The sequence below is a fragment of the Microtus oregoni genome, unplaced genomic scaffold, assembly GCF_018167655.1.
Source record: "Microtus oregoni isolate MIOR12 unplaced genomic scaffold, Mior012 000067F_000, whole genome shotgun sequence".
In the NCBI taxonomy this organism is placed as follows: Eukaryota; Metazoa; Chordata; class Mammalia; order Rodentia; family Cricetidae; genus Microtus; species Microtus oregoni.
In genome coordinates this window covers 4,527,015-4,554,360 of record NW_024543953.1, presented here as the reverse complement: position 1 = coordinate 4,554,360, position 27,346 = coordinate 4,527,015, and the positions used below count along the sequence as shown (strand labels likewise).

Sequence of the window (27,346 nt, the reverse complement as noted above, 5' to 3'; positions counted from 1 at the left end):
CTTAACCCAACCCTTGCTTTTCATAATATTTTGTAATACAGGATGGGAAATATGTGATTATACATGTGGGGTGTATGTATGTGTGTTTGTGTGCATGTGCGTGTGGTAGAATTTTTATGTTCATTCTTATAAATAAAATTTGCCCCATTCTTTCCTTTTATGTCAAATCTTGTTAGGTTTTAGAATTAAAATAATGTTATCTTCGAAAATGAATGAAATCAGTTAATTGTACATTCTAGAAGACATTATGTAATAGTGAGGCTATTTATTCTTTGAATGTTTAGAGGAACTCACTGTTAATGCCATCTGGGCTTCAAGTTTTCCTTGGGGAATATATTTAGTTACATAGCCAATGTTTTTTTTATAGAATTGAAAGAATATTAAGATTATACTTTTCCTTTTGTCAGTGTTAACAGTTTTTTGAAATGTCCACTCTAAAATTTCATATTTATTGGCATAAAGTCCATTTTATAGCAGTTGGTTCTTCAAGGATGCCTTCTTCCCATTTACAATACTGGGTTTTGTTTGTTTGTCTATAAGTCTAAAGGTGGCTTTTTATTTTTACTTGTTCTTTTCTCTTTTATTGCATGACCTTTATTTTATTAGTTTTAATTTAATATTTATTGTATTCTCTTTGTTTTCTTTGGTTTTAGCTTGAATGTAATTTTATGCTTAGGTATACTTAAATAACATATTTTTATTTTTACTTTTCAAATATATGCAACCATGGCAATTAACTTCACTCTCACAATGAGTCTGTTGTTTTCCAGAAGTTTTGATTTGCTATATATCTGTTTTCATGTCATACTAGATATTTTTGGATTTCATTTTCATTTTTTAATTGCATAAATTCTCACTCAGACTGATTTTATGATTATGTTTTTTCTTATGCAAAATCTTTCTTTGTAGCCCAAGCAAGTTTAGAACTTGTGTGTAATGTAGGATAGCTTTGAACTTGCAATCATTCTGATATAGCCTCCCAAATATGAAGTTATAGGTGTGTGCTACCACAGCAGGTTACAATCATATTTTATAGATAGTTTTATATTGGAGATAGCTTTTTGGTTAGGGATGTGAGTTCATGTCCATTTCTATCAATCATCAGTAGGGTTTGCCTGACTTGAACCTATACAAGCCCTATGTATGCTGCTACAGTCTCTCTGGGCTCATATATACAATATCAGTCTTACGGTGTCTGGAAGACACTTCTTGGTGACATCCAAACTCTCTGGTTCTATGATCTTTCTGCCTCTTCTTCCACATAACTCCCTGAGCCTATAAATTCTCATTATTTTGTAGGCCATCATAATAATATAGTACCTAGATTGCACCTGAGATTTGCTTTTAGTATATAACACCTTTATTGGTTTAAATTATTCTTTATACATTATGTTTGAATAAGTATTTTAAATGAAAATGGAAAAGCTACTGGCTGATGGTATCTTTTGACTTTCTAATTTTGAAATAATAGATTCATAGAAAAATGCATAGACGATTAGATATCCTCATGAACTCCACACCAATTTCACATTAGTGTATGCAGTTATGTAAGAGTATTTTACATTTATCCAGTTTTGTATCTGTGGGTATACGTCTATGCAGTCTAGTCATACATATACATGAATACTTATGTTTATGTAGCAATTACTACAATCAAAATCAGAGATGAAACTGTCATGTTATCAGTTCTAGTAGCATCCATCCCATATTTATTCTTCAAGTCACTAATATGTTCTCATCTCTATAGTTTTGCCAGTTTAATAATGCTATGAAATTTTAATTTCATGTAACCTATTTGAAATTGGCTCTTTAAAATTTAATAGACTATATTTTAGAGCAGTTCTAGGTTTACAAAAAACCCAAAAAAACTGTAAGGTTTTCTGTATATCTTCTATGCTTTTTTCTATTATTATTATTATAGAATATTAGTATGGTATATTTATTATTATTGATGAACCAATGCTTAATACAGTATTCTTAAGCCCATATTTGGAATGTATTATGTCATATTTCCGCAATTAGAGAGTATTTTCACTTAACAAAATTCTGTGTCCTCTCCTCATTACTCTTCTTTTCTCCTCCAATTCTTTGCAATGACTGACATTTTAAACTTTACATAGTCTTTCCTAGAATGTCATATAATTGGATGCCTTTCGTGACTTTAATAATATACATTTAAGGCTCTTTCAGGGTTTCCTCTGTGGCTTCACAATCCCTGTATTTTTTGTAACAAATGATATTTCATTATATGAATATACCAGAGGATATTCATCTGCAAAATTGCATATTTATTGCCTCTGCCTCCAACTTTTAGTCATTATGTTTAAGGCTGATGTCAACATTTATGTATAGACTTTTATGTGCACACAGGGTTTCAATTCACTTGGGTAAATATCAAAAAATGAAATTGCTTAATTGTATTTAAGAGTATTTTTGTTTCTATAAGTAACTGCCAGTTTTTGAAAATTACTCTCTGACCTTTTGTTCTCCCCAGTAATGAATGAGTACTGCTGTTCCTCCATACTTTTCACAAACATTTGGTGTTTTCAGAGTCCCGTATTTCAGTTATTCTTACAAATGGAAGAACTAACTTGTGGATGTTTGAATCTGCATTTGTTAATGACACATGCTTCTAAGAATATTGTCTTATTTGTATTTATCATTTATTCCCTGTGATAAGGTATTGATGTCTTATGCATGATTCCCTTGAGTTCCCTGCAAACTGGTATATGTATTTAGTAGTTGGTTTTCTTTTTTATTCAAATTTATTTTTTAAATTTGATTTTACATTCCATCCACAGTTCTTTCCCCAACTCTTCTCCCCCTCCTACCTCTCCCCCAACCCACTCTCCATTCAGTCCTCCCAGTGGGAAAGGGCTCCCAGGTGGAGTCAACAAAATCTGGCACATTAAGTTGGGACAGGACCAATTTACTACCTCCTGCATTAAGGCAGAGCATAGCATGTCACCATAGGGAATGGGCTCCAACCAGCTAGCTCATGCACCATGGAGAGATCCTGGTTCCACTGCCAGGGGCCTCACAGATAGTCCAAGCTTCACCACTGTCTCCCACATATGAAGGGCCTATTTTGGTCCCATGAAGGCTCCACAGATGTTGTCCTAGAGTTCCTGAATTTCCACGAGTTTGGTTCAGCTGTCTCTGTAGATTTCCCCATCATGATCTTCACCTCCCTTGCTTATGTAGTCTCTCCTCCCTGTCTTCGATTAGATTCTCAGAACTCAGCCTGGTGCTTGGTTGTGAGACTCTACATCTGGTTGCTGGATGAAGGCTCTAAGATGATAGTTGGGGTACTCACCAATCTGATTACAGGGGAAGGACAGTTTGAGACCCTTCTCTACTACTGCTAGGAGTCTTAGATGGCATCATTGTTATGGATTCTTGGTATTTTCCCTAGCACCAGGTTTCTCCCTAACTCCATAGTGACTCTCTCTATCAAGATCTCTCTTTCATTGCTCTCCCACTCTGTCCCTCTCCCCCCATACCATCCTGTTCCCTCAAGTTCTCATCTCCCCTTCCCTCCCCTTTACCACCTCCTCCCCTCAGTTTATCCAGGAGATCTCATCTAATTCCCTTTCCCAGGTTGATCCATGTCTCCCTCTTAGGGTCTTCCTTGTTAACCTAACTTCTCTGGATCTGTGGATTATCCTTTGCTTTACACCTGATATCCACTTATGAATGAGTACATACCATGCTTGTCTTTCTCAGTGCGGGTTATCCCACTTGGGAAGTTTTGTTCTAGTTCTATCCATTTGCCTGCAAATGTCATGATGTCATTGTTTTTCACTGCTGAGTAATACTCCATTGTGTAAATGTACTACATTTTCTTTAGCCATTCTTCAGTTGAAGGGCATCTAAGTTATTTGCAAGTTCTGGCTATTACAAATAGTGCTGCTATGAACATAGTTGAACATATGTCTTTGTAGTATGATTGAGCATCCTTTGGGTATATGCCCAGGAGTGGTATCGCTGGGTCTCGATGTAGATTGAGTCCCAATTATCTGAGAAGCTGCCATGCTGTTTTCCAAAGTGGCTGTACAAGTTTGCACTCCCATCAGTAGAGGAGGAGTAATTCCCTGACTTCACATCCTCTTCAACATAAGCTGTCACTAGTGTTTTTGATCTTAGCCATTCTGACAGGTGTAAGATGGTATCTCAGAGGCGTTTAGATTTGCATTTCCCTGATGGCTAAGGATGTTGAGCATTTCCTTAAGTGTCTTGGCCATTTGAGATTCTTCTGTTGAGAATTCTCTCTTTAGCTCTGTACCCCATTTTTAAATTGGATTAATTTGTATTTGATGTCTAGTTTCTTGAGTTCTTTATATATTTTGGAGAACAGCTCTCTGTCCAATGTGGGGTTGGTGAAGATCTTTTTCCTTTCCGTAGGCTGTCATTTTGTTTTACTTACTGTGTAAGACACAAAGGTGTCTTACAGAAACTCTTCAGTTTTAGGAGGTACCATTTATTAATTGTTGTTCTCAGTGTTCATGCTACTCGTGTTATATTTATGAAGTGATCTCTTGTGCCTACGCATTCAATGTTACTTCCCATTTTCTCTTCTATCAGGTTCAATGTAACTGGATTTATGTTGAAGTCTTTGGACTTTGTGGATTAATGTCAGGGTCTTCAATTTAATTCCATTGGTCCATGTCTCTGTTTTTATGCCAATACCAGGCTGTTTTCTTTTTACTGGTGAGTATTATTCTGAAGAAAGAGAATAGTGAAATTTGTTTATTTGGTTCCCCAATGAAATATCTTTTTGTGTGTTTTCCTAATTTGGAGACCATTAAGAGTGATGCTAAAGGAAGTCACCTAACACTGCTTTCTAGTTTCCAAACACAGATGTACAAGTGATTAAATATCCTCATATACACAACAATAAGCATGCATATTTGTCTGTATATTATATACACACACAAAAAAGTAAACATATCTTCATTAAAATAATATAAAACTCCAAAACTCTAGAGGTTATCATCTATAGTGAGAGAAATATTCAAAATTTTAAATGTACATATTTTATATGTACATATCTGTTAATAACTAAGTGTATAAAAAGTATGTAAAAGTGAAAAAAGAATAGTGCTAGTGTGAATATCAGCGTGCCGATTTTTACATGAATGCAATCTCATTTCTTTGGACTCTGTGCCTTGAAATGTGACTCTCTTTGTTAGTGGGATATAGAAATCTGACTTTGCATTACTTTCATCCTTTCTACCTCCTTTCTTTCCACTGCTCAAGATTCTAGTGCATGGTGAGTAAGACTTTTGAAGATAAACACTATGACACTGACTTTAACAGGAAATATCTCTTTATTTCAACATTAAGGAGGATTTCAGTTAATTCTTTCTTCAAATATTATTTTTCATGTTGTGTATTTCAACATGTACAGTTTACAGATTTTTTAAAAAGTTGCTACATCTATTTATTTATTTGTGAGTATGTATGCGTGTGTATCACGTGATACTTACGGAGATCAGAGGACAACCTGTGGAAGTTCTTGTTTTCACCATGTGGGTCCTGGGGACCAAACTCAGATGGTCAGGCTTGGTAGCAAGTGTAACCGTGGAGCTATCTTGTTGGCCTACAATCTCCTGTCTCCAATTTCCTACTGTTTTGATCATCCAAATCATAACTGATTTATTCTACAATTGGCTAACAGCACAATGCTTAAAGAGTTGTTTGAGTTATTTAATTTTAACTTGAGACACATGTTAGTTGTTTTTTTCTGTCCCTGGGAGAGATTTCCCCTTTGAAAACGGTATCACCAGTTCTATTCTTGGCATAGTATCAGTTACTTGCAATATAGTCAATAATTATGTAATGGGCTATCTCATTTACAATTTGTTATCATATTCGTCTGTCTACATTTTTTTATTTTATTATGACCATATAGTTGTTCATGTTGGCGATTTCTGATCATAAGGATAGCTGAGACCTAGTAAATGAGTGGTCATGTTCTTGTCTAATTCTCAGTTGATGTACCTCTGACTTATATAATTTTAGACCTGGAAGTTAAGTCATTGTATTAATTGGTTTTCTCATTACTGTGACCAAATTACTGAGAAATGTATCTGAAGAGAAGATATTCTGGCTCATGGTTCAGAGGTCACAATCCTGTCACTGTAGGAAACTCATGGTGATGCGGAGGATGGGAGCTTATATCATGGCTTGCTCATGTCTCAGCAGGTCAGAAGCTGGAATTTTCTAGCAAGCACCAGGAAAAAATAGCATCCTTGAAACCAAGTCTCAGCAACACACTTCTCCATCTGGATCAGTGTCTCAAAGATTCTAGCCCCACCTCAAAAGAGGTCTATGAACTGAACCAAGTATTATTAAACCACACAAGCCTAGTCTGCCTCATTCATCCTTCAAACAGGAATACTGGGATCTAGCTGAAGAAGTGAAGTTCCTTAAACTCAGAGTAAATATATAAACTACTCCATAAATTTATCTTTGTAGTAAAAGAGACACCATGATAAAGGAATAAATTTGTCTTTGCTATGTGGTGAATTTTGACCTGGCTATGCAGATAGGGTTAATGGTGGTGTGGAGATTAACATTGACTTAAGGCATTGATTAGTCTGCAGAGAGGAGGGAAGGGTTTTGCTGTTGTTGTTTGTTCGTTTATTTTGTGTGTTGTATGCATCAGTTTCAGGTATAGCAAATTCTGCATTGACTCACCATTTATCTAGATGCAAACAGTATTCTTTAGGGTGAACTTTTAGTCTTGAGTTTCTCTATTTGGATATATGAAAATACCTTAGAAAACCTTTGTTTTTGTTACCCGCAGCTGCTTTCTAGTTTCAAGTATCACACTGGGTTTATATCTGAGATTCTTGAACTTTGAAATAAACCAAAGTGTAGAGCTGTTTGGAGGGGTGTGTGAGTGAGCTGAAGAGGCAAGAAGCAGAAAAGAGGATTAATGGCTTTGGCTGAAACCAAAGCACTCTGGGTTTAAGAACTACATGGTTTTGTTCTTCAGACAGCTATATCAGATTTTTAAATCCCTTAGTGCTGGTTTGTACATAGCCTTATCCAAATCTCTCTATCCTGCAATCTCTGCTGCTCTCCTAGAATGTTTTCCCAGCAGACCCATTGTGAAATTATATTTCTTGCACATACTTAGGATTTATTTCTAGAGGCTAGGTTGGCCAACAAGTATTTCTTTCCCTCTCAAAAGCATAACCAAATTCTCCCCAATCCTATGAACTCCTTCAGTGAGTATTCCTACTTTAAGTGAAATGTGCAAATAACACATGACCAGAAATTATTCTGTTTGGGCTCAGTGTCTTTACATTCTGGTATTTGTTTCTGAGCAAGCAGAAATCTCTTCATGTTTTAGATCTTTATATTATTAGGTTGAGAAATTCTTATCATGCTCACCTATCAGATTGTAATAAGGATAAAATATGTTAACAGATGCCAAGCTGTATCATGAATATACAAAGTTATTATCAGTATGATAATGTGATTTGTAAACACTTATTACATGCCTATCGTGTATGCTATACTCTAATAAATTATATATATTGTATGCATCTCTTAAATCATCTTGTACCCAAAAGAAACAGAAAATTACCTTCCTCTCAGAAATGAAGAGAAGAAATGCATTAATTTTTTACTGTTGGAGAAAATATCTATCAAAAACAGAGCACTTTAAAACAATAGACATTTAAAAAAATTGTAAAGTTAAAATAAAATCCTGTCAGCAGTATGTTGTTTCTGGAAGTTTTTGTGATACATCTGCTTCCAGGATAACTCAGATTGTTGATAGATTTCAGTTTTATGTGATTGTTGAACTCAGGTTCCAATTTTCTTGCTGGATGTTGGTCAGAACATTTTGTCAGCTTTTCGAGGCCACCTACTTTTGCTGGCTTATGTATCTCTTCATCTTCAAAGCAGTAGTTAGCTCTTACCACTCTTTGAATATCTTCTCGTAGGCAGAGACTGCTCATTCATTTCCTGACTGCCCAGACCTGAAATAATCACACAGAAATGGTATTAATTAAAACACTGCTTGACCATTAGCTCAGGCTTTTTATTAACTAACTCATCATACATCATACATAATAGATTAACCCATTTCTTTTATTTTGTATTTTACCATGAGTTAAGTGGTTTACTGGTAATGTTCTGGAGGGCCTCTTTTTTCTTTGGCAGCTACATGGCATCTCTCTGACTCTACCTTCTTTCTCTCAGCATTTACTTTAATCTTGATGCCTATCTCTATTCGTCTCTACCACAGGTCAAAGCAGCTTCAGAGGGGAATACCATATCACCTTCTGGTTCTTATTCTGCATTGTTCTCTTCCCTTTAATTATACATGTAGGTATACTGGACCTTTTTGGAGAATTCAGGGTAATCCCTATATGTTACAGTTAGTAGAGTGCTATTTAATTCCATCTGCAAAGTCCCTTTGGCTGTGTGATGTTAACATACTCACAGGTATAATACTAGGGTTTAAAGATCATAGAAAATAAAATCTCAATATTATTCTAAGAACCTTTTTGTTCAATTTTAATATTTATGTTTGTAGACATATAATTAAAATAATATTAATAAAACATAAATTAATGCCACATAACACTCAACAGAATGTACTGATTGCCTTTTAAGGCACTTAGGTCATCTATTCATGTACTTTTTGCTTCTTCTTCTTTTTTTTGTTTTATAATTTACTTTATAATTTATAATTTTTCTACTTCTACCTGTCTGCCCTAGTATCCTGGTTGTTTAGTACTGTGGCTTTCTATATATAATGGTTCATTTAGTACTCATGTTTCATTATGTTTCTCTGATTCTGAAAAAAAGACCACACCTCTATGGTTTTTAAGATGTGCTTGTCTTTTGCTATTTTAAACAAGCTTATCTTTGTCAGTGATGCTAGTGTTACTGTATCACAAACAGAAAAGCAAACAGATATCATGTTTGATCATGCAGTCTCAACTGCTGCTTATATACCGTGGTCATCTTGGCAGACTCTACTTCAGCACAGTCACCTCAAGAACATACACAAATGTTACATGTCACATAATCAGAATATGATTATATAGGAAGTAGTCTGAGCACTTAACCGTGGTCATCCTGGCACAAATCGTAGGCAACTGACCATGTATTTATTTTTGTGTATTTGTATAAAAATTGATTTAAATGGAGTACACAACTTTATCTTACTCTTTATAGGGGACAAGGATCTAAAGTTTGACCATAGTGTGTTGTATTAACTACATACCAATTTCAGGTTACCAAGAGTCATTCATTATATGCTTTTCCTATTTTTGATTTTTAAAATAATTACTTTATTTCTTGAAATTAAAATCTAATTACATAATTTTTCCCATCCCTTTTCTCCTTCCAGCCTCTCCCATGTAACTCCTTGTTCTCAAATTTATGCACCCTTTTAATTGTTGCTACATATAAAATTTCTCTATATACTTATGTATATAGATTTATATCTATATATTCATAGATATATAAATACAACCTGCTCAGTCTGTATAATGTTACTTGTATGTTTGTTTTCAGGTCTGACCACTTGGTGTTAGATACCAACTGGTGTGCTCTTCCTTGGGGAAGACTATTTCTGCTCTCAGCATTCCTTAGTTGCCTGTAGGTTTTTCTGTAGGATTGGGGCCTCATTAGATTTTCTTTTCCCATGTTAGCATGTCTAATTACTTGTGCAACCCTTGTTCAGGTCATATTTAAGCATTCATTTTGGTGAGATGTCATGGGTGTAGCTTCTCTGATATTTCTAGTAGACATGGTCTTATGGAAAGCTTTCTGTTCCTCTGATTCTTACAATCTTTCCAACTCCTCTTCAGAGATAATTCCTAAGTCTTACATTCAGGGATTATGTTGTAGATATATCTTTGGGACTGGGCACAAAGCATCTATATTACTCTTTTAATATCAACTTGAATTATTGCATCTGTAGTTATATCACTCATTTATTTCTCATTTTAATATGAGGATTTTTAGGTAGAGACAGAACCAATGTACAATTCTATGTTATGTACAGCTTATCTTGTTAATGGTTTGCCTGAATATACATCATGCAAGTGTACACATCTACTAGAGAATAAGTGTGCTTAATTGGGACTTATAAATGGTTATTTTTGATGTGTTTTAGCAGTCACAATTATATTTTAGTATATTAGTCTCATATTATGCTGATTAATGATAATGTATTGCGTAAAGATATTTAACTCAATCATGGTCTGGATATATATAATGATGGTCTCATAAGGTTCTGATGGAACTCAATAATTTCTATATTTTGATGTGATAGCCATCACAAGTCATATGACAACACATCATTGAAGTATTTGTAGAGATATCAGTGTAAACAAACTTGTGCTGCTAGCATAAAAGTATATACATGTAAGTATATATATTAATATTTTAGTGAATAATTTAGTGTTTACTTGAATATTTTATTTTTTAATTTAAAATTATTTCCATAAAAATATAAGCAAAACTTTTTACATTTTATGGATTAAATTGCTCTCCAGTCCAAAGAGCAGTCAGGGTTCCCTGCCCTGTGGGAAGTCCAAGGTCCTTCCCCCTCCATCCAGGTCCGGGTGTGAGCATCCAAACAGACTAGGTTCCCACACAGCCAGTACGTGTAGTAGAATCAAAACCCCAGTGCCATTGTCCTTGGCTTCTCAGTCAGCTCTCCTTGTCAGCCACATTCAGAGAGTCTGGTTTGATCACATGCTCCATCAGTCTCAGTCCAGCTGGCCTTGGTGGGTACCTGTTAGATCAGCCCCACCGTCTCAGTGGGTGGACGCACCCCTCGCGGTCCTGACTTCTTGCTCATGTTCTCTCTCCTTCTGCTTCTCATTTGGGCCTTGGGAGCTCAGTCCAGCGCTCCAATGTGGGTGTCGTGACACTAGCTTCATCCATTGTCAGATGAAGGTTCTATGGTGATATGAAAGATATTCATCAGTATGGCTATAGGATAGGATCATTTCAGGCTCCCTCTCCTCAGCTACTCAAGGAACTAGCTGGGGACATCTCCTTGGACACCTGGGAACTTCTCCAGAGTCCAGTCTCTTGCCAACCCTCAAATGGCTCACTTAATTAAGATATATACTTCCCTGCTCCCATATCCACTCCTCCTCCATCCCAACTGTCCCATTCCCCCAAGCTCTCCCCATCCTCCCCTTCTCACTTCTCTCTCCCCATCTCCCCTTACCCACATCCCACTCCCACCCCCAAGCTCTCAATTTTTGCCTGGCAATCTTGTCTACTTCCAATATCCAGGAGGATAACTCTGTTTTTCTTTGGGTTCACCTTCCTATTTAGCTTCTCTAGGATCATGAATTATAGGCTCAATGTCCCTTATTTATGGCTAGAATCCACTAATGAGTGAGTACATACCATATTCACCTTTTTGGGTCTGGGTTACCTCACTCAGGATAGTGTTTTCTATTTCCATTCATTTGCATGCAAAATTCAAGATGTCATTTTTTTTTTTCCCGCTGAGTAGTACTCTAATGTGTATATATTCCACATTTTCTTTATCCATTCTTCCATTGAGGGGCATCTAGATTGTTTCCAGGTTCTTGCTATTACAAATAATGCTGCTATGAACATAGATGAACAAATGCTTTTGTAGTATGATTGGGCATCTCTTGGGTATATTCCCAGGAGTGGTATTACTGGATCCTGGGGTAGGTTGATCCCGAATTTCCTGAGAAACCGCCACACTGATTTCCAAAGTGGTTGCACAAGTTTGCATTCCCACCAGCAATGGGTGAGTGTTCCCCTTACTCCACATCCTCTTCAGCAAAGGCTTTCATTGGTGTTTTTGATTTTAGCCATTCTGATAGGTGTAAGACGGCATCTCAAAGTTGTTTTGATTTGCATTTCCCTGATCGCTAAGGAGGTTGAGCATGACCTTAAGTGTCTTTTGGCCATTTGAACTTCTTCTGTTGAGAATTCTCTGTTCAGTTCAGTACCCCATTTTTTAATTGGGTTAATTAGCATTTTAAAGTCTAGTTTCTTGATATATCCAGTCTTGTAACACCTACCCCATCGCATGAGATTGACCCACTCTCTAAAGAAAGGAGCTAATCCCTTTCAGCCTCTTAAAAGGCCGTAAATCTGAACACTTCACAGTGACATTCACATTTCAACATGAGTTTCAGGGGCAAGCCATATTCAATATTCATAAAGTATGGTATGACTTCATGTTACTTTATTACTGTAAGACTCATTTACATATAAGGTCACAACCACAGGTACTGAGTATTATAACTTCAAAATCTCTTTGGGGAGGACATAATTCAATTTATAACAGCATGTGTAATTGAAGACCTATGCTTTTGGATTGTGGCATTTAATTTTTAATTTAATTAAGTTATCTTTTATTTGTATGTATACGTGCATTTTGCCTGGATATATGTTTTTGCACTACATATGTGCAATGTTAGAAAAGTGCATCAGATTCTGTGGAAATAGAGTTATTGCTGGTTGTGAACCAACATGTGGATTCTAGGAATTGAACAATTAAAGATATGGAACATAACTAAGTACTCAAGACTGAGAGGTTGCTATTCATCTGAACATATGGCATAAGGTTCATTTTGTACCATTGACCTCTTATTCTTGATTTTGTTTGTGGATGGTCAACTGAGCTTATCTTTCTGCCTAGATCCATTACTGTAGTTTATCTAACTGATTATCACTTATATATGTACATTATCAACCACTGTTGCTCTCTGTGCATACATGATGGATACTACTCATCTATGCTGAGTATATAAGACTTCTGAATGCAGAATGAGTATGTTAACATGAATATTAGTTCTATTATTGTGGCCATTAGATCTTGTACACGGATAAGGGCATGTCTGATGACTGCTCCTCTACCATTTCTATTACAATTTTTAATAGTTGTTCCCTCATGAAATAGGATAATTTTGTTGTATGCCAGAAGCATGCACAAATCCACATATGCTATGGCCAGTTTTATTTTTTTAAATTAGGGATCATGTTCATGTAAGTCTTTCTTTTCTCTTTATATTTTTTTAATTTCTACCTGTCCCCTCCTCCTACTTCCCTCCCCTCCCCCCACCCCCTTCCCCCTTCCTCTCCAATCCAAGGAGCAGTCAGGGTTCCCTACCCTATGGGAAGTCCAAGGTCCTCTCCGCTCCCCCCAGGTCAAGTAAGGTGAGCATCCAAACAGACTAGGCTCCCACAAAGCCCATCCATGCAGTAGAATCAAAACCCAATGCCTTTGTCCTTGGCTTCTCAGTCAGCCTCCACCATCAGCCACATTCAGAGAGTCTGGTTTGATCACATGCTCCATCAGTCCCAGTCCAACTGGCCTTGGTAATCACCCATTAGATCAGCCCCACCGTCTCAGTGGGTGGACACACCCCTCATGGTCCTGACTTCCTTGCTCATGTTTTCCCTCCTTCTGCTCCTCATTTGTACCTTGGGAGCTCAGTGCAGTGCTCCAATGTGGGTCTCTGTCTCTATCTCCTTTCATCGCCAGATGAAGGTTCTATGGTGATATGCAAGATATTCATCAGTGTGGCTATAGGATAAGGCCGGTTCAGGCACCCTTTCCTCTGCTGCCCAAGGAGCAAGCTGGGGACATCTCCTTGGACACCTGGGAACCCCTCCAGAGTCCAGTCTCTTGCCAACCCTCAAATGGCTCCCTTAATTAAGATATCTGCTTCCCTGTTCCCACATCCACCCCTCCTCCATCCCAACCATCCCATTCCCTCAAGCTCTCCCCATCCTCCCCTTCTCCCTTCTCTCTCCCCATCTCCCCGTATCCCCACCCCACCCCCACCCCCATGCTCCCAACTCCTGTCCAGCAATCTTGTCTACTTCCAATATCCAGGAGGATAACTATATGTTTTTCTTTGGGTTCACCTTCTTATTTAGCTTCTCTAGGATCATGAATTATAGGCTCAGTGTCCTTTGTTTATTGCTAGGATCCACTTATGAGTGAGTACACACCATATTCATCTTTTTGGGTCTGGGCATGTAAGTCTTCTTTTGTTTTGTTGTTATCATCTTGAACCAAAGTCATCCACTGCTTGTATGTTTTTCTTATTAGCATACCATATCTATCCAAGTAATGTAATCATACCACAATTTATTTCTGCACTATGTCCATATGCACCAGTATTATAATTGGTTCTACTGTGTTCTGTAGGTATGTGATTATGCACCACAAATACATATTCAGATGGCATTTCCTTACATTTTCGTCATCTAAGCATCCTACATATCATTCAGATATGCTCTTAGATCAATGGCATACATTATTTTTAATCAGCTGAGTGGTTTTTATTACTTTATTTCTATGGTATTACCTGTATTTCATCTTTCATGTGTGAATTGACCCATTATCCTTAATATTAACATGCCTAAACATTTTTTTGGTCAGGTACTATGTTTGAAGTTTTCATAAGTGTTTTTACTTAAACATCAAGTTTTGTGAAAATACATGACAGTCTAGTATTTTTTCAGAATCTTAATATTTTGTGCTCTTTTAATGTTAATCTGTGTGTGTACTGTGTATTTTGACAATAACACAGGTTTCTTTCTCCTTTGTTATTGGTTTCTACCCTTGTAACAAGGCATTAACATATGTTGTAAGATTTTCTGAGTGTGCCTTGTAGTCAAATGCCCAGACTCCTGTGGTGGTTGCTTATGCACCATGGATGGTTGAGCATGTGCTATACTATCTACTTTTACAACATTGCCATCTGCTTCTGGAACAAAGTCATTCACTTCTCTACTCTGTTTTTAAACCATGTGTTATGTCTGTCTGTCAGGAGAATCACAGCATATTGTCATTTGTTATTATATTTAAAAGGACAGGTTGTTGAACCAGAATTATGGGTTTGAATTGCAAATTGTTGACTTACTAACGTGAAATCTTAGACATCTTAATCTGCATTTCTATTCTTTGGTTTCTACAAAATGGCAAAGATAATATCTCATAAATCTGTGCAGATTAATACATGATTACACGCAAACTATTTCAAACACTGAGTATAATGTGAGGTATATGTGTGTGACAATGGTAATGATGGTGATGAAACTGTATCCCTTGATTTCTTATCATGACCGCCACCTTTAGTTCTGAAGCTAAGTGCAACTACATTATGGTCAAACAATGATACTTGTAATAGTATTTAAAAGATTATGGTGTGAGTTCATGCAACGGAGGACTGACTCACTTTGAGTCAGTGCTACCTGGAGTATTCGATTAGTTCCAACTCTATTATTTTCTGTTCTTCTGTCATCAATTTATCCCCTAATATTATTGCACATCTACTTTTAGGTTGTAGTCATAAACTTATTTACTTGTAATATCTGGGAAGACACCATGGTGATATGCTCTACTATCAGATGACTGTATGAGTATGTGTCTTGCCTTTAGCATAATTGCCATGTCTTGCTGACCTCATAATAGTCTCCCTGTGAATAATGTTACCTTTGTTCCTATATCTTGCTTATCTTGGCATATTCTTCATTAGGTTATTTGCTCCTCCTACCATTGAATGACTGTAACTGTATAGGTTTTTGCTCGTGTACCATGGTTGTCTGAGCACGCAGCATGCTTGTCTGCTCATTCCCCATGGTTCCTGAGCAGGAATCTTAACTGCCTACCACTCTATAGGAAAACGATGTTTTATGCATTGTCTATCTGTGAGTTTGTGTTTTGTGGTTGTTTTTCCTAGTATATGGATCTCTGCTTCTAGAACATACCTGCATTTTCCTGTACCATTTCTGTCTGTTCCAAAGTTATAGATATTATCTCGTCACTAGACTTCCTGTACATCAGAGTTAAGTGCTTAGATACATCCATGCACCATGACTGCTTAAACACATACAATGATTTCTAAGCTGTTTGATCAGTTTCATCTGCTCCTAGCCTAAAGGGAACCATGACCTATGATTTTCAAAATGATAGCATGTCTGCTTCTACAACATAATTTTAAATTAAATCACAAGATTGTATAACTCAGCAGCATGATCAAATGCTCTAGTACAAATGATGTCTGTTTGTGCATCATGGTCACATGGTCATTTGTGCATATATATGCTGCTACGTCTCCCTTGTCATATGTGACATCTACTCATGCAGTAAAGCTCTTTGCTCCTGTGTCATGGCTCACTTATAAAGTGCAAAATCATCTGACTGGGTGTCACAGCATGGCTTTCTTCATCCATACCATATCTAGGATCTATGCATCTAGTTCTTGTGGCATGACTACTATGTCATAGTATAGATTGTTTTGTACAGATTCTAATCAAATGGGCACACACTGCTCATGACTTCCATCACTTCTGGTTGTCCATTGGATCTCTCTATATATCTTGGCCAAATGATTCTGAAATAAATGTTCATGCATTGAGATTTTTTTTCAGTTTCACAGCATATTCACTTGTGAATTAGCTACTTATAGATATTTTCTACTATACCTTGCCTCTTTGATCAATGTGTTTCTGCATTTTCAGTACTTGTATGGCTGGCTATGTATAGCACATTCTTCCATTTTATTATGTTTGAAGTTTTACTATAATCTTGAGGTCACTCCTCATGATTGCAGCAAAATCCAACCATCATTTTCTGCTTTGTAATAAAGCTGGAAATTTCTGTATCTTGACTATCACTTTGCATACCTTAATTATTTCTTACTTCAATGTTCTTGCCTCCCCTTCTCTCCTCAGTATCTGCTACTATATACTGGATGTCAACTCATGTTGCAGAACTTTCAGTGTGTGCATTGTGGTCAAATGCTCAGATTCCTGTGGTGGCTGCTCATGCACCACGGATGTTAGACCATGCACTACGGTGTCTACTTTTGCTACATTGCCATCTACTTCTGGATCAAAGCCATTTGTTCTTGTTTTATATGTTTTTAATCTTACCACATTCATCTGAGTAAGCATAATATTATCAGAGTAGATACTCAGTGGCAGACTCTGAAGCCAGCCTTTTTGGATTAGAATACTGGTTTTGCCATTTAATAGTTTGATGTTCTTGAGAAAGATAAGTTTCTTCCCAGTGTCTCTGTTTTGCCAATTTTAAAATAATGATAATAATATTATCTTATAGGGTTTTTGTGGAGACAGCTTAAATGTAATATGCTTAGCTTAGTGTCTGGCACGTAGCAAATATTAAATGCTTTCTGGTGTTGTTGGATTATTCGTATCATATCTTGTTCTATATGGTCCATTAATATTATATCTTAGTTTCTTATATTATATGAGTGTTATCTATTTCTTTTACAAAGCCAATCATTGCTTTATTGTGTTTTTCATAACTGATAATGATTTTCTGAGCAGAAAGAGTACCGTAGTTGACTACCATTTCTTACCTATCATGTGTTTAAAGGTATGTTTGTGTGTTTTGTAATAAAAAACAGTAACTCACACTGTTTCTCTTGCACATGGACATCTGATCATATGTCATTGTGTTTCCCACTATATCCTTTGTTCCTGGACCAGTATATTATTATTCTATTATGATTTCTTGATCATGTATTATGATTGAACTAGCTCCTTTTCTAGTCACTATGGCAAAATACTCAAACAAAAGCAACTTAAGCAAGCAGAGGTTTGCTTGGCTTCCAGTTTCTGAAGTACAGTTAGTTTATCTTGGTGAGGAAAAGATGGCAGCTGGAGGAAACTAGTGTGTAGTTAAGGGAATTTATAGAGTAGTTTGCTCTCATTTTGGCAGACCAAGAAGCAGAGTGAACCTACCAGGAACAGGGCCCACATATAACTCTCCCAGGCTAACCCCAGTGATTGACTTCTACAAGTCAGGTCTTAAACTTTTCCCACATAGTGCCTCCATTTGGTGACCATGTGTTCAAGTATATGAGCCTGTTGGGAACATCATGTAGAAGTGACCACTCATGTTGATCGATGTCCCTGTACTATAATCATCTCTTTGGGAAACTGGGTGTTTAATTCCATTCTCTGTTTCTACTGGTATTGTTACTTTGGTGAAGTCTCTTAATTTCTTTCACTGAAAATATGTCTTACTTGTGATAAAAAATTACTTCACTTAATAGTTGTAGTGATGTCTCATTGCTTTTATTGCAGTTTTCAATCTTAAGAATGTCTTTTAAAGAAATGCATTGATGTAATCAATCTTCGATATTTAGCACTCCGTGATCATGGGGCTTATTTTTCTGTTCTGAGTTTTAAAATATAAAATGCAGCACATATTGACAGTTATATAAAGATGCACATTGTTTAATAGTGATTAATTGTGCATCTGTTCAACCACCATACAGGTCAAGATCTAAAAATTTGTGAAGTTTATAAGCCCATCTCTGATCTCAGTTCTTTGCTAGAAGCAGCCATTATCCTGATTCTTATTTATTTTCTTAAATGAATTTATTACATGTGTGATCAAATGTACATTAGTTTTTTTCTAATTTTGAAATGTAATGTTTGTATGTATGTATGTATATAGGTATGTGTGTGTATTTGTTTGTAGTGACATTTAATTTTATTTTACTAAATAAAGCTTGCCTGAAGTTTAGAAAGTAATACAATCACACTGGCCAGCTTTACAGCTCAGGCAGTGGTAACACACACCTTCAATCCCAGTAGCCACACTAGTTTGCCATTGAAACTGGGTAATAGTGGTGCACGTCTTTAATCCCAGTGACACATGCCTTTAATCCCCAAACTAGAGAGATTATAAAATGGGAGGAGACACCTCTCACTCTTAGTCTTATTCTGAGATTCTTGGATGCAGGATTGCCATTTTCAGAGGTGAGTGCCAGTGGCTGGCTGCTTTGCTTTTCAGATCTTCAGGATGAACCTCAATATCTGTCCGAGTTTATATTAATCATGTTTCATTTGCTTGTATATGTATGAACATGTGCATAGCATGCATGTGGATGTTTGAGATGACACATAGCTTCTTATTTATTAATTAATTTATTTGTGTGTTTGTGTGCGTGCATTGTCTGTGTTTGTGTGTGTGTGTGTGTGTGTGTGTGTGTGGAGGTCAGAAGACACCTTTGTCTAATTGGTTCTCTCCTTCTACCTTTACGAGGGTTCTAGGGCTTAATCTCAGATTGCCAGGACCACATAATAGCACCTTTACTTGCTGAGTAAAGTCTTGTCGACTTGAGACAGTCTCTCTTGTTTGCCACTGTGAAAGCCTGGTTCGCTGGCCTGTGAGATTCTGTACACATCTTTGTATCCCAGAGATCCTTTGATCAAGGTGAATGACGTTTTTTATGTGTTTGAATTTGGCTAGTTGAGGATTTTGTATTTGTTTATCAGAAAAGAATGACCTCTGATTTTCTTTTCTTATAATGTTCCTATCTAGCTTTTTTAATCATTGTAATATAAAAATTATTCCTATATTTTCATGGGACCACAAAAGACTCCAAATAGCTGAAACAATTTTGAGAAGGAAGGACCAAACTGAAGGTCTTACATTAGTTATATTGGGATAAAAGAGAACTTTAACTTGTGCATTCAGAGTCAATTGATTTTTGACAAAGGTAATATGTCAAAAGTAACCATCTGTTACTTTATGACAAGAGTTTTTTTTTTTGCCATAAACAATTAGGGAGGAAAATTTTGTTTTGGGTCATAGTTTCAAGATTTTAGTTCATGGTTGGCTCATTCCATTTTTGTGGTACTGAAGTGGAGCCAAACATTGTGGTGAACAGGGCTAGATGATACAAAAATTATTACCATATGGTAGCTAGCAAGTTATATAAAAGTGAAGGGATTTGTGACAATAAATTATTTTCAGAGGTGTGACTTTCTTCTTCTAAAAGTTATTACCATACATTCAATTGTGAATTGACTGATAGATTGACCAATTTATTAGATCAAAATTATGCTAATCTAACCATCTCTTAAATATGGAATCTACCAGCTTGGGACCAAGCTTTCCATTCATAAGCCTTTAAGAGACAGTTTATACTGAAACCACAAGAAACTAGAATGTATGAAAATATCTGGCGGTTTGAGTGAGAATGATCCCAATAGGCTCATATGTTTGAATAGTTGGCCCCCATTTGGTAGATTTGTTTGTAAAGTATTGGGAGGTGTGGCCTTACTGAAGGGTGTGTAACACTGGAAGTGAGTTTTGATGTTTCAAAAGACTTTTATTTATCTGTTAGATTCCCCTCTCTGCCTCATGGTTGTTGTCTCAAAATTTGAGCTTTCAGCTATTATTTCAGCACCATGCTGCCAGCTCTCTGACATGATGCTCATGGACTCTTAACACTCTGAATTCCAACCCTCAAAACAACTCTTTCTTCTAGAAGTTGTATTGCTCATAGTGCCTTTGAAAGCAATAGAAAGGTAACTAAGATAAGAAGTAACAGTGCCTTTGATACATAATATTCACAAATCTGGATACCTCCATCCAGAAGAAAGACATTGGATTCTTGTTTTTTACTATGTACAAAAGTCAACTCCAAATGGATCATTGGCTTAAAGGCATCCAAACTTTAATACTATTTGGTTTAGTTACTTTTGTGTCACTATGGCCAAATAACTGGAAGGATCATTTAAAGAAGGAAATACTTATCTTTAACTCAAAGTTTTTCAAAGTTTTCATCCTGTGGTTGCTTCTTCTGCTTCAGCAGAACATCCTGAGAGCAGAAAACTGGTGGGATAAGATGGAATCTCAAGGCAGTTTTCATTTGTTCTAAAATGCGTTATAGCCTCTCAGTTTTCAAAATATGCATAGTGAATAGTGAAGTAAAATACATATGTCTTGATATCAGTGAATACAGTGGCTTATAGATTATCATTGGATCTGGTGTGTTAATCAATCACAATCAACTCTTCTGTATTTGCATACATTTCTTTAATTTTTCTATTCTTTCTTTAATAAAATAGGTATATTAGAATATTTTGGTTCATATTTACACATATTTTTAACTTTAAAAAATAATTATTTTCTTAATTTTGGATTTGATTTTTTAAAATAGTATGAAGTTGCTTTAGTTTTTGCTATTTTTTTCTTTTATTGAACATAGATCTTTTTCATACAACACAGTCTTCTCTTCCATCTGGATCCACACCCTTTCTGTCTCTTGTTATAAAACAAATGAGCATCAAAGAATAATAATAAAAATAAATAAAAAACAAATCAGTGTATTACAAAACAAGGAGAGTTATTGAAAAAGCACAAGCAATGCATACAGATGCAGAGACACATGGATTTGCACACATAGGAATCTCATAGAAACTCAAAATTGGAAGCCATAATACATACTTAAGGAACATGTAAGGTAAATTAAATAAGTAAATACGTAATAAATAAATAAATAATTCATGACTTAGCATTATGAGATAAAGAACCTCCAGAGATGCCACTGAGTTTATTTATTGTTGGTTATCTACTGCTGGGCATGCAGCCTACCCTTAAGAGTAGTTTGAATACTCAATGAGTGTAGAAAAATAGTTTTTTATTTATAAGTGACTATCAATTGAAGTTAGATTCTGGGTTAGTGTGTGTGTCTGCTTCTTTTAGCTCTCGGACCCTATGTGTTGCAAACCCATGCAGGCCCTGTGCATACTGCCACAATCTCCATGAGTTCATATGTGTGTCAACCTTGTTTGTGTAGAAGTCATGGATTCCTTGGTGTTCTCCATGCCCTCAGGCTCTTACACCCTTTCCTCCTCCTCTTCTGTAGAGTTCCCTGAGCCCTGAGGGGATGAATTTAGTGGAGATATTCCTTTTGGGGCTGAGTGTTCCAAGATATTTCACTGTCTGTATATTGTGTGTTTGTGCATCTCTATATTTGCTTCCCTTTACTACAGAGGGAGCTTCTGTGACGATGGCTGAGCAAGGCACAGACCTATGAGTGTAGCAGAATGTCATTAGGATACATTTATTGCTGCATCCCTTTGTCATAACAACAGTATTTATTTTTTCCCTAGGTACCTGGCCTATCTCCTTTCAGGTTCTTGCCCATTCAAACAGTACTGGGTATGGGTTCCATCTCATAATAGACCTTAAGTCAAATCAGATATTGGTTGGTTACTCCCACAGATTTGTACCACTCTTGCACCAATGTATCTTGCAGGCAGATTACTCCTTGTAGATTTCCACCAGGTATATGGCCTAACTAGTCTTATATTCTTCATCACAGGAGCAATGTCAGTGATGAATTCCATCTGATGGAGTGGGCCTTAAATCCAACCAGATATTCGTTGATTACTGCCAGAAGCTTTGTGTCACTGTTGTACCAGCATATGTTACAGTAGGCACTGTAGATGAAAGAGTTTGTAGCTGGGTTGGTGTTTGCCCTTCTCCTCTGGTAGTGTGCAGAGTACCTTCCTGTACCACAAACTCAGTACTGATGAAGCCTCTAGGTAAGCTCCAGCTCAACTTCTCTGTGTTCACTGAGTTGTAGGCGTTGTCTTCAGCAATAGGGTCTTATTAGTTTATGAGACACCACCAACAGTTGTCTTTGTAATAGCCTGCATTGTTTGGGTGTTTCCATGGGGGAGCCATTGACCAATTACATGTAACCCAGTAGCTCAATTAGATGTAACCCAGTCCCAGTACTGGAAACTTCATTTGGTGACAAGAGATGTCCAGTTTGGGCTCTGTTTCCCTTGTTATTTGGTAATTTTAACCAAGTCTGATAACATTATTATTTTAAATGAACATTCAGTTTATTTACATGTAAACTTTTTGTTGATAAATCTAGATTTGAATTCTTTTTCAGACTTTTATTTAAGGTACATTAATCTTTTTTTTTTTGCTTTAGTTGGATTAACATTTTTCAGTTTGTTGTTTTTCTTCTCCTCATCCAGTACACATTTAGTAATACATATGCTTCACTGTTCAAAGTCTTTATTTCTAGAAGCTGTGCTTTTAAGTCATGTAGTTTATTGTTTATAATGCCACTTTTGTGGAGATCATAAACCCTTTATACTATGGATAATGATGAATCCAAATTCTGAATTATGAGCTGTTTATTTTCTGCTCATAATTCTAGCACTTTTTGTTGCTTCTTTTTCATAGTATCTAGATTCCTCATGTGTGCTTATGTTTGAGAACAAATCAATGCCTCTGAAGGTATTTCTTAGAATTCCTCAAAGCTCTGTATGAAGATGCCATCTTCCAGAGATGATTGCTGTTTACTCTTGCATGCCACCTGGAACACATTTTGTAGTCATTTTAAATTAAATTCATAGTTTGATTTTTTTAACCTAATAATGTGAATAAGTTGATGGTGGGTTCTATTCTTTCAAGAGTGACTTGTTTGTAGTTTGATGTGTTTCTAACTCATCTTTTTCCCCCATGTAAGTGCTGAAGAGGAAGGCACAAACTTGCTTCTAAATTTGCTCATAACTGAATTTATAGCACTTGGAGAATCTGACCTGTATGCTAGAAAGTGAGTGTGTGAATGCATGTGTATTGTCACATTAGCACTAGTGGACAATTTCGCTCTCTTGCTCTAAGATTGTCAGAACCAAAAGTTGGCTTTGTAAATATGTTTTCTCTTATTCTCCCACTTACTGTTGCTTTTCCTTTTAAATTTTTCTCGGGTGGTTTCTCCTTTGGTCTTAGTCACAAAGGCAGTGAATAATGCTAGTTTAATTGTGAATATATGCAAAATTACATACACATATCCTGTAACATTGAGATTATTTTCACTTGAAATACAGAGTTTGCTTTTCTTTATAGCTTAATTGCCTTAATAATTTGTCTAGGGGTAGTCTTTGAAAAAAACAATTGTAATATCTGTTTTCTCTTTATTCACTTATGCTAATTGTGATATTTGAATTTATTCATTTTTGCTAGCTTAATCTGTTAAAACAGAAGGCTCTATTAATTTACCTTAACAACTCAATTTATTTCATTTATTTTTATTTCTGCATTTCTATTTTTGTTTTCCAGTAGTGCCAATGAGAACACGAAGTTTTATGAGTTGCTACTAATATTGATGATGAGTGAGAATAGCAAATGTGTATTTCAAAGAGCAGTGCAGATAAAAATATTATATCAGAAAATGATCACAAGTATATTTTACTTGTTCACTACCTAGTTTTCTAAGTTTTTCTTTGTGTGGAAATGAGATTGCTTTATATGTTTTTATAATCATCAGGTCTTATATATGCTGTTTTAGAGGGGCAAAGTTGTCTTACATAGTCCAAGAGAATTTATCTATTACAATCCATTGTTTTGTTCAGATTTCCCTTTCTCCTCTCTCTCTTCTCCCTCCCTCCACTCCCCCGTGTGTGTGTGTGTGTGTGTGTGTGTGTGTGTGTGTGTGTGTGTGTGTGTGTATGTATACAGATGCTTGTGGAGGGCAGAAGAGAGTGTTAGATCCCTGTAACTGGAATTTCAGATGTTTGTGAGCCACCTAATATGGGTGCTGGGAACTAAACCCAAATCCTTTGGAAGAGCAGTAAGTACTCTTTTTTTTATTTTTCTAAAGATTTATTTACTTTATACATATGAATGTTTTGTTTACATGGGAGTGTGTGCACCATGTAATACCTTGTTCTTTTTTTTTTAATTTTTATTTATTTATTTATTAAAGATTTCTGTCTCTTCCCCGCCACCGCCTCCCATTTCCCTCCCCCTCCCCCAGTCAAGTCCCCCTCCTTCGTCAGCCCAAAGAGTCATCAGGGTTCCCTGCCCTGTGGGAAGTCCAAGGACCACCCACCTCCATCTAGGTCTAGTAAGGTGAGCATCCAAACAGCCTAGGCTCCCACAAAGCCAGTACATGCAGTAGGATCAAAAACCCATTGCCACTGTTCTTGAGTTCTCAGTAGTCCTCATTGTCCGCTATGTTCAGCGAGTCCGGTTTTATCCCAGGTTTTTCAGACCCAGGCCAGCTGGCCTTGGTGAGTTCCCGATAGAACATCTCCATTGTCTCAGTGTGTGGGTGCACCCCTCGTGGTCCTGAGTTCCTTGCTTGTGTTCCCTCTCCTTCTGCTCCTGATTTGGACCTTGAGATTTCTGTCCGGTGCTCTACTCTTAATCACCACAACATCTCTTCAGTCCTCAGAGTCCACCCTATTTTATTAATTAATTAATTAATTAATTAATTAATTTATTTATACTCACTTATTTGTTTAATTTTATGTTCCCACCACAGTTCCTCCCCCCCATCCTCCCACTCCCCTTTGTGTCCACTTCAGCCCACCCCACAGCTATTCCTCCCAGTGGGTAAGGGCTCCCATGGGACATGGGAGTCATCAAAGTCTGGCACATTAAGTTGGGACAGGACCAAGTCCCTTCCCCCTGCATTAAGGCTGAGCATGGCATCCCACCATAGAGAATGGGCTCCAACAAGCTAGCTCATGCACCAGGGATAGATCCTGGTCCTACTGCCAGGGGCCTCTCAAATAGCCCAAGCTTCACCACTGTCTCTCACATATGGAGGGCCTAGTTTGGGCCCATGGAGACTCCACAACTTTCAGTCTAGAGTTCTTGAGTTTCCATGAGCTTGATTCAGCTGTTTCTATAGATTTTTCCATCATGATCTTCACCTCCATTATTCGTAGTAGCCAGAACCTGGAAACAACCTAGATGCCCCTCAACTGAAGATTCGATAAAGAAAATGTGGTACATTTACACAATGGAGTACTACACAGCAGAAAAAAATGACATCTTGAAATTTACAGACAAATGGATGGAACTAGGAAAAGCATCATGATTGAGGTAACCCAGACTCAGAAAGACAAACATGGTATGTACTTACTCATAAGTGGATACTAGATATAAGGTAAAGAGTAACCAGACTATAATCCACAGCTCTAGAGAAGCTAGTAAGAAGTAGGATCTTAAGAGGGACACATGAATCATGCTGGAGAGGGGGAATTAGATGAGATTGCCTGGGTAAAATTGGTAAGAGTAGGTGCTAAAGGGGAGGGAATGGGAGATCAAAACATGAGGGTTTGGGATGGTCGGTGGTGGGGGGAGACTGACAGAGTAGGAGAGCAATGAAAGAGAGATCTTAGAAGAAAGAGTCATTGTGGGCCAGGGAGAAACCTGGTATTAGGGAAATTCCAAGAGTCCACTCTTAATAGCATTGTATATTCTACAATTACCTTTAGACATTATAATTAGGCTTTCCCAACATTATCTTTGTGAACCAAACATCATTCTCCCACTATCTTTTAATGTTACTGCTTCTTTTTAATGAGCAATAGAAATCAAATATATTTTGAGTTGCACTAATTCAGCAGATAGGGGTCTCATATTTAGAAGTTACTGAATGAACATGGCATGACTCATATGAAGTTGTGTTTGTATGAAGTGTTCTTTGGAAAACCTACTAGATTAGAAAAAGGCCAGTAAAAATGAAACATAAAGCAAGCTGTTGTCATAACTAGAAGTGAACAGAAATATTTACAACTTTCTCCTTGCCGGCCCTTCTTTAAGGCTGTTTTACCTACTGCGGTTCAAAACCTGAAGCACTTTATTTATTATATATATTTGGTAGTCGTGATGGGGCTTTACCCAGAATCTTGTGCATGTTAGGCAAGTGCTCTAAAACTGATGAAGTCCAGATGCTACATTTTCCTTCAAAATTTTAAATCACTACACCCTCCTTGTCCCTCCCTTCATCACCTCTTCTTTTTCCCCATCACTTGTTATCATTTTTTTTGCCTTTTTTGATCATAATTTTGATTACTATTCCATATGTACATATATAAGTGCAAATACAACCTATTTTTCTATTTAGTGTGACTTATGTACATTATTTCAGGACTGACCACTTTGTATTGAATAGTGAAATAGGGGACTCATCCCTGGGAGAGGTTATTTTTTCTCCTCTCAGTAGTCATTAGTTACATGTGGTTCTTCATATAGGGGTGGGACCCCTTGAGATTTCCTCCTTATATATTAGCATGTCTATTGGGGTTGACCCTGTTTAGATTTGGGCAGCAGTATTGTTGATCATGAGTATAGCTCCCCTGCCATTTCTAAGAGGCAATCTCACAGCAGACTTCCTATTACTATTATGATCTTTCTGCTCCCTCTTCCTTGATGTTTGCTGAGCTTTACATTCAGGAATGCTGTTGTAGATTTGTCTATTGGTTCTAGACACCACAAAGTCAGTTGTTCTCTACATTTTGATTGGTTGTGACTTTTTGTAATGGTCTCTGTCTGCTGCAAAAAGAAGCTTTGCTGCACCAGGGCAGCTTGGATGCTGAGACTGGCGGGGAGCGGGTGCTGGGATTGAGACACTGAGGCTTCTTTTCAGGTGGAAGAACAGCAACTTTTATTTTTCCCCTGAGCTAAAGCCTTTTATACCTCTACTGCTTCTGTGGAAAACCACCAGCCAGAAAGAACACAAACATCCTTTTCAGTTACAGACCA

General features: G+C 36.8%; 1 protein-coding gene across 2 annotated transcripts in view; it reads left to right on the top strand.

Annotated features, from left to right (window-relative positions):
* Gabra3 (gamma-aminobutyric acid type A receptor subunit alpha3) overlaps positions 1–27,346 on the top strand; it is a 219,839-nt gene that overhangs the window by 31,531 nt on the left and 160,962 nt on the right. The window contains exon 1 of one of the 2 annotated variants that reach the window (XM_041640991.1): positions 22,355–22,371. The exons of the other annotated variant lie outside the window; for it this stretch is intronic. Coding sequence (XP_041496925.1) covers positions 22,359–22,371 — 13 coding nt within the window. The 5' untranslated portion in view covers positions 22,355–22,358. Of the gene's footprint in view, positions 1–22,354; positions 22,372–27,346 lie in introns of those variants that run through there. 2 annotated transcript variants of the gene reach the window in all.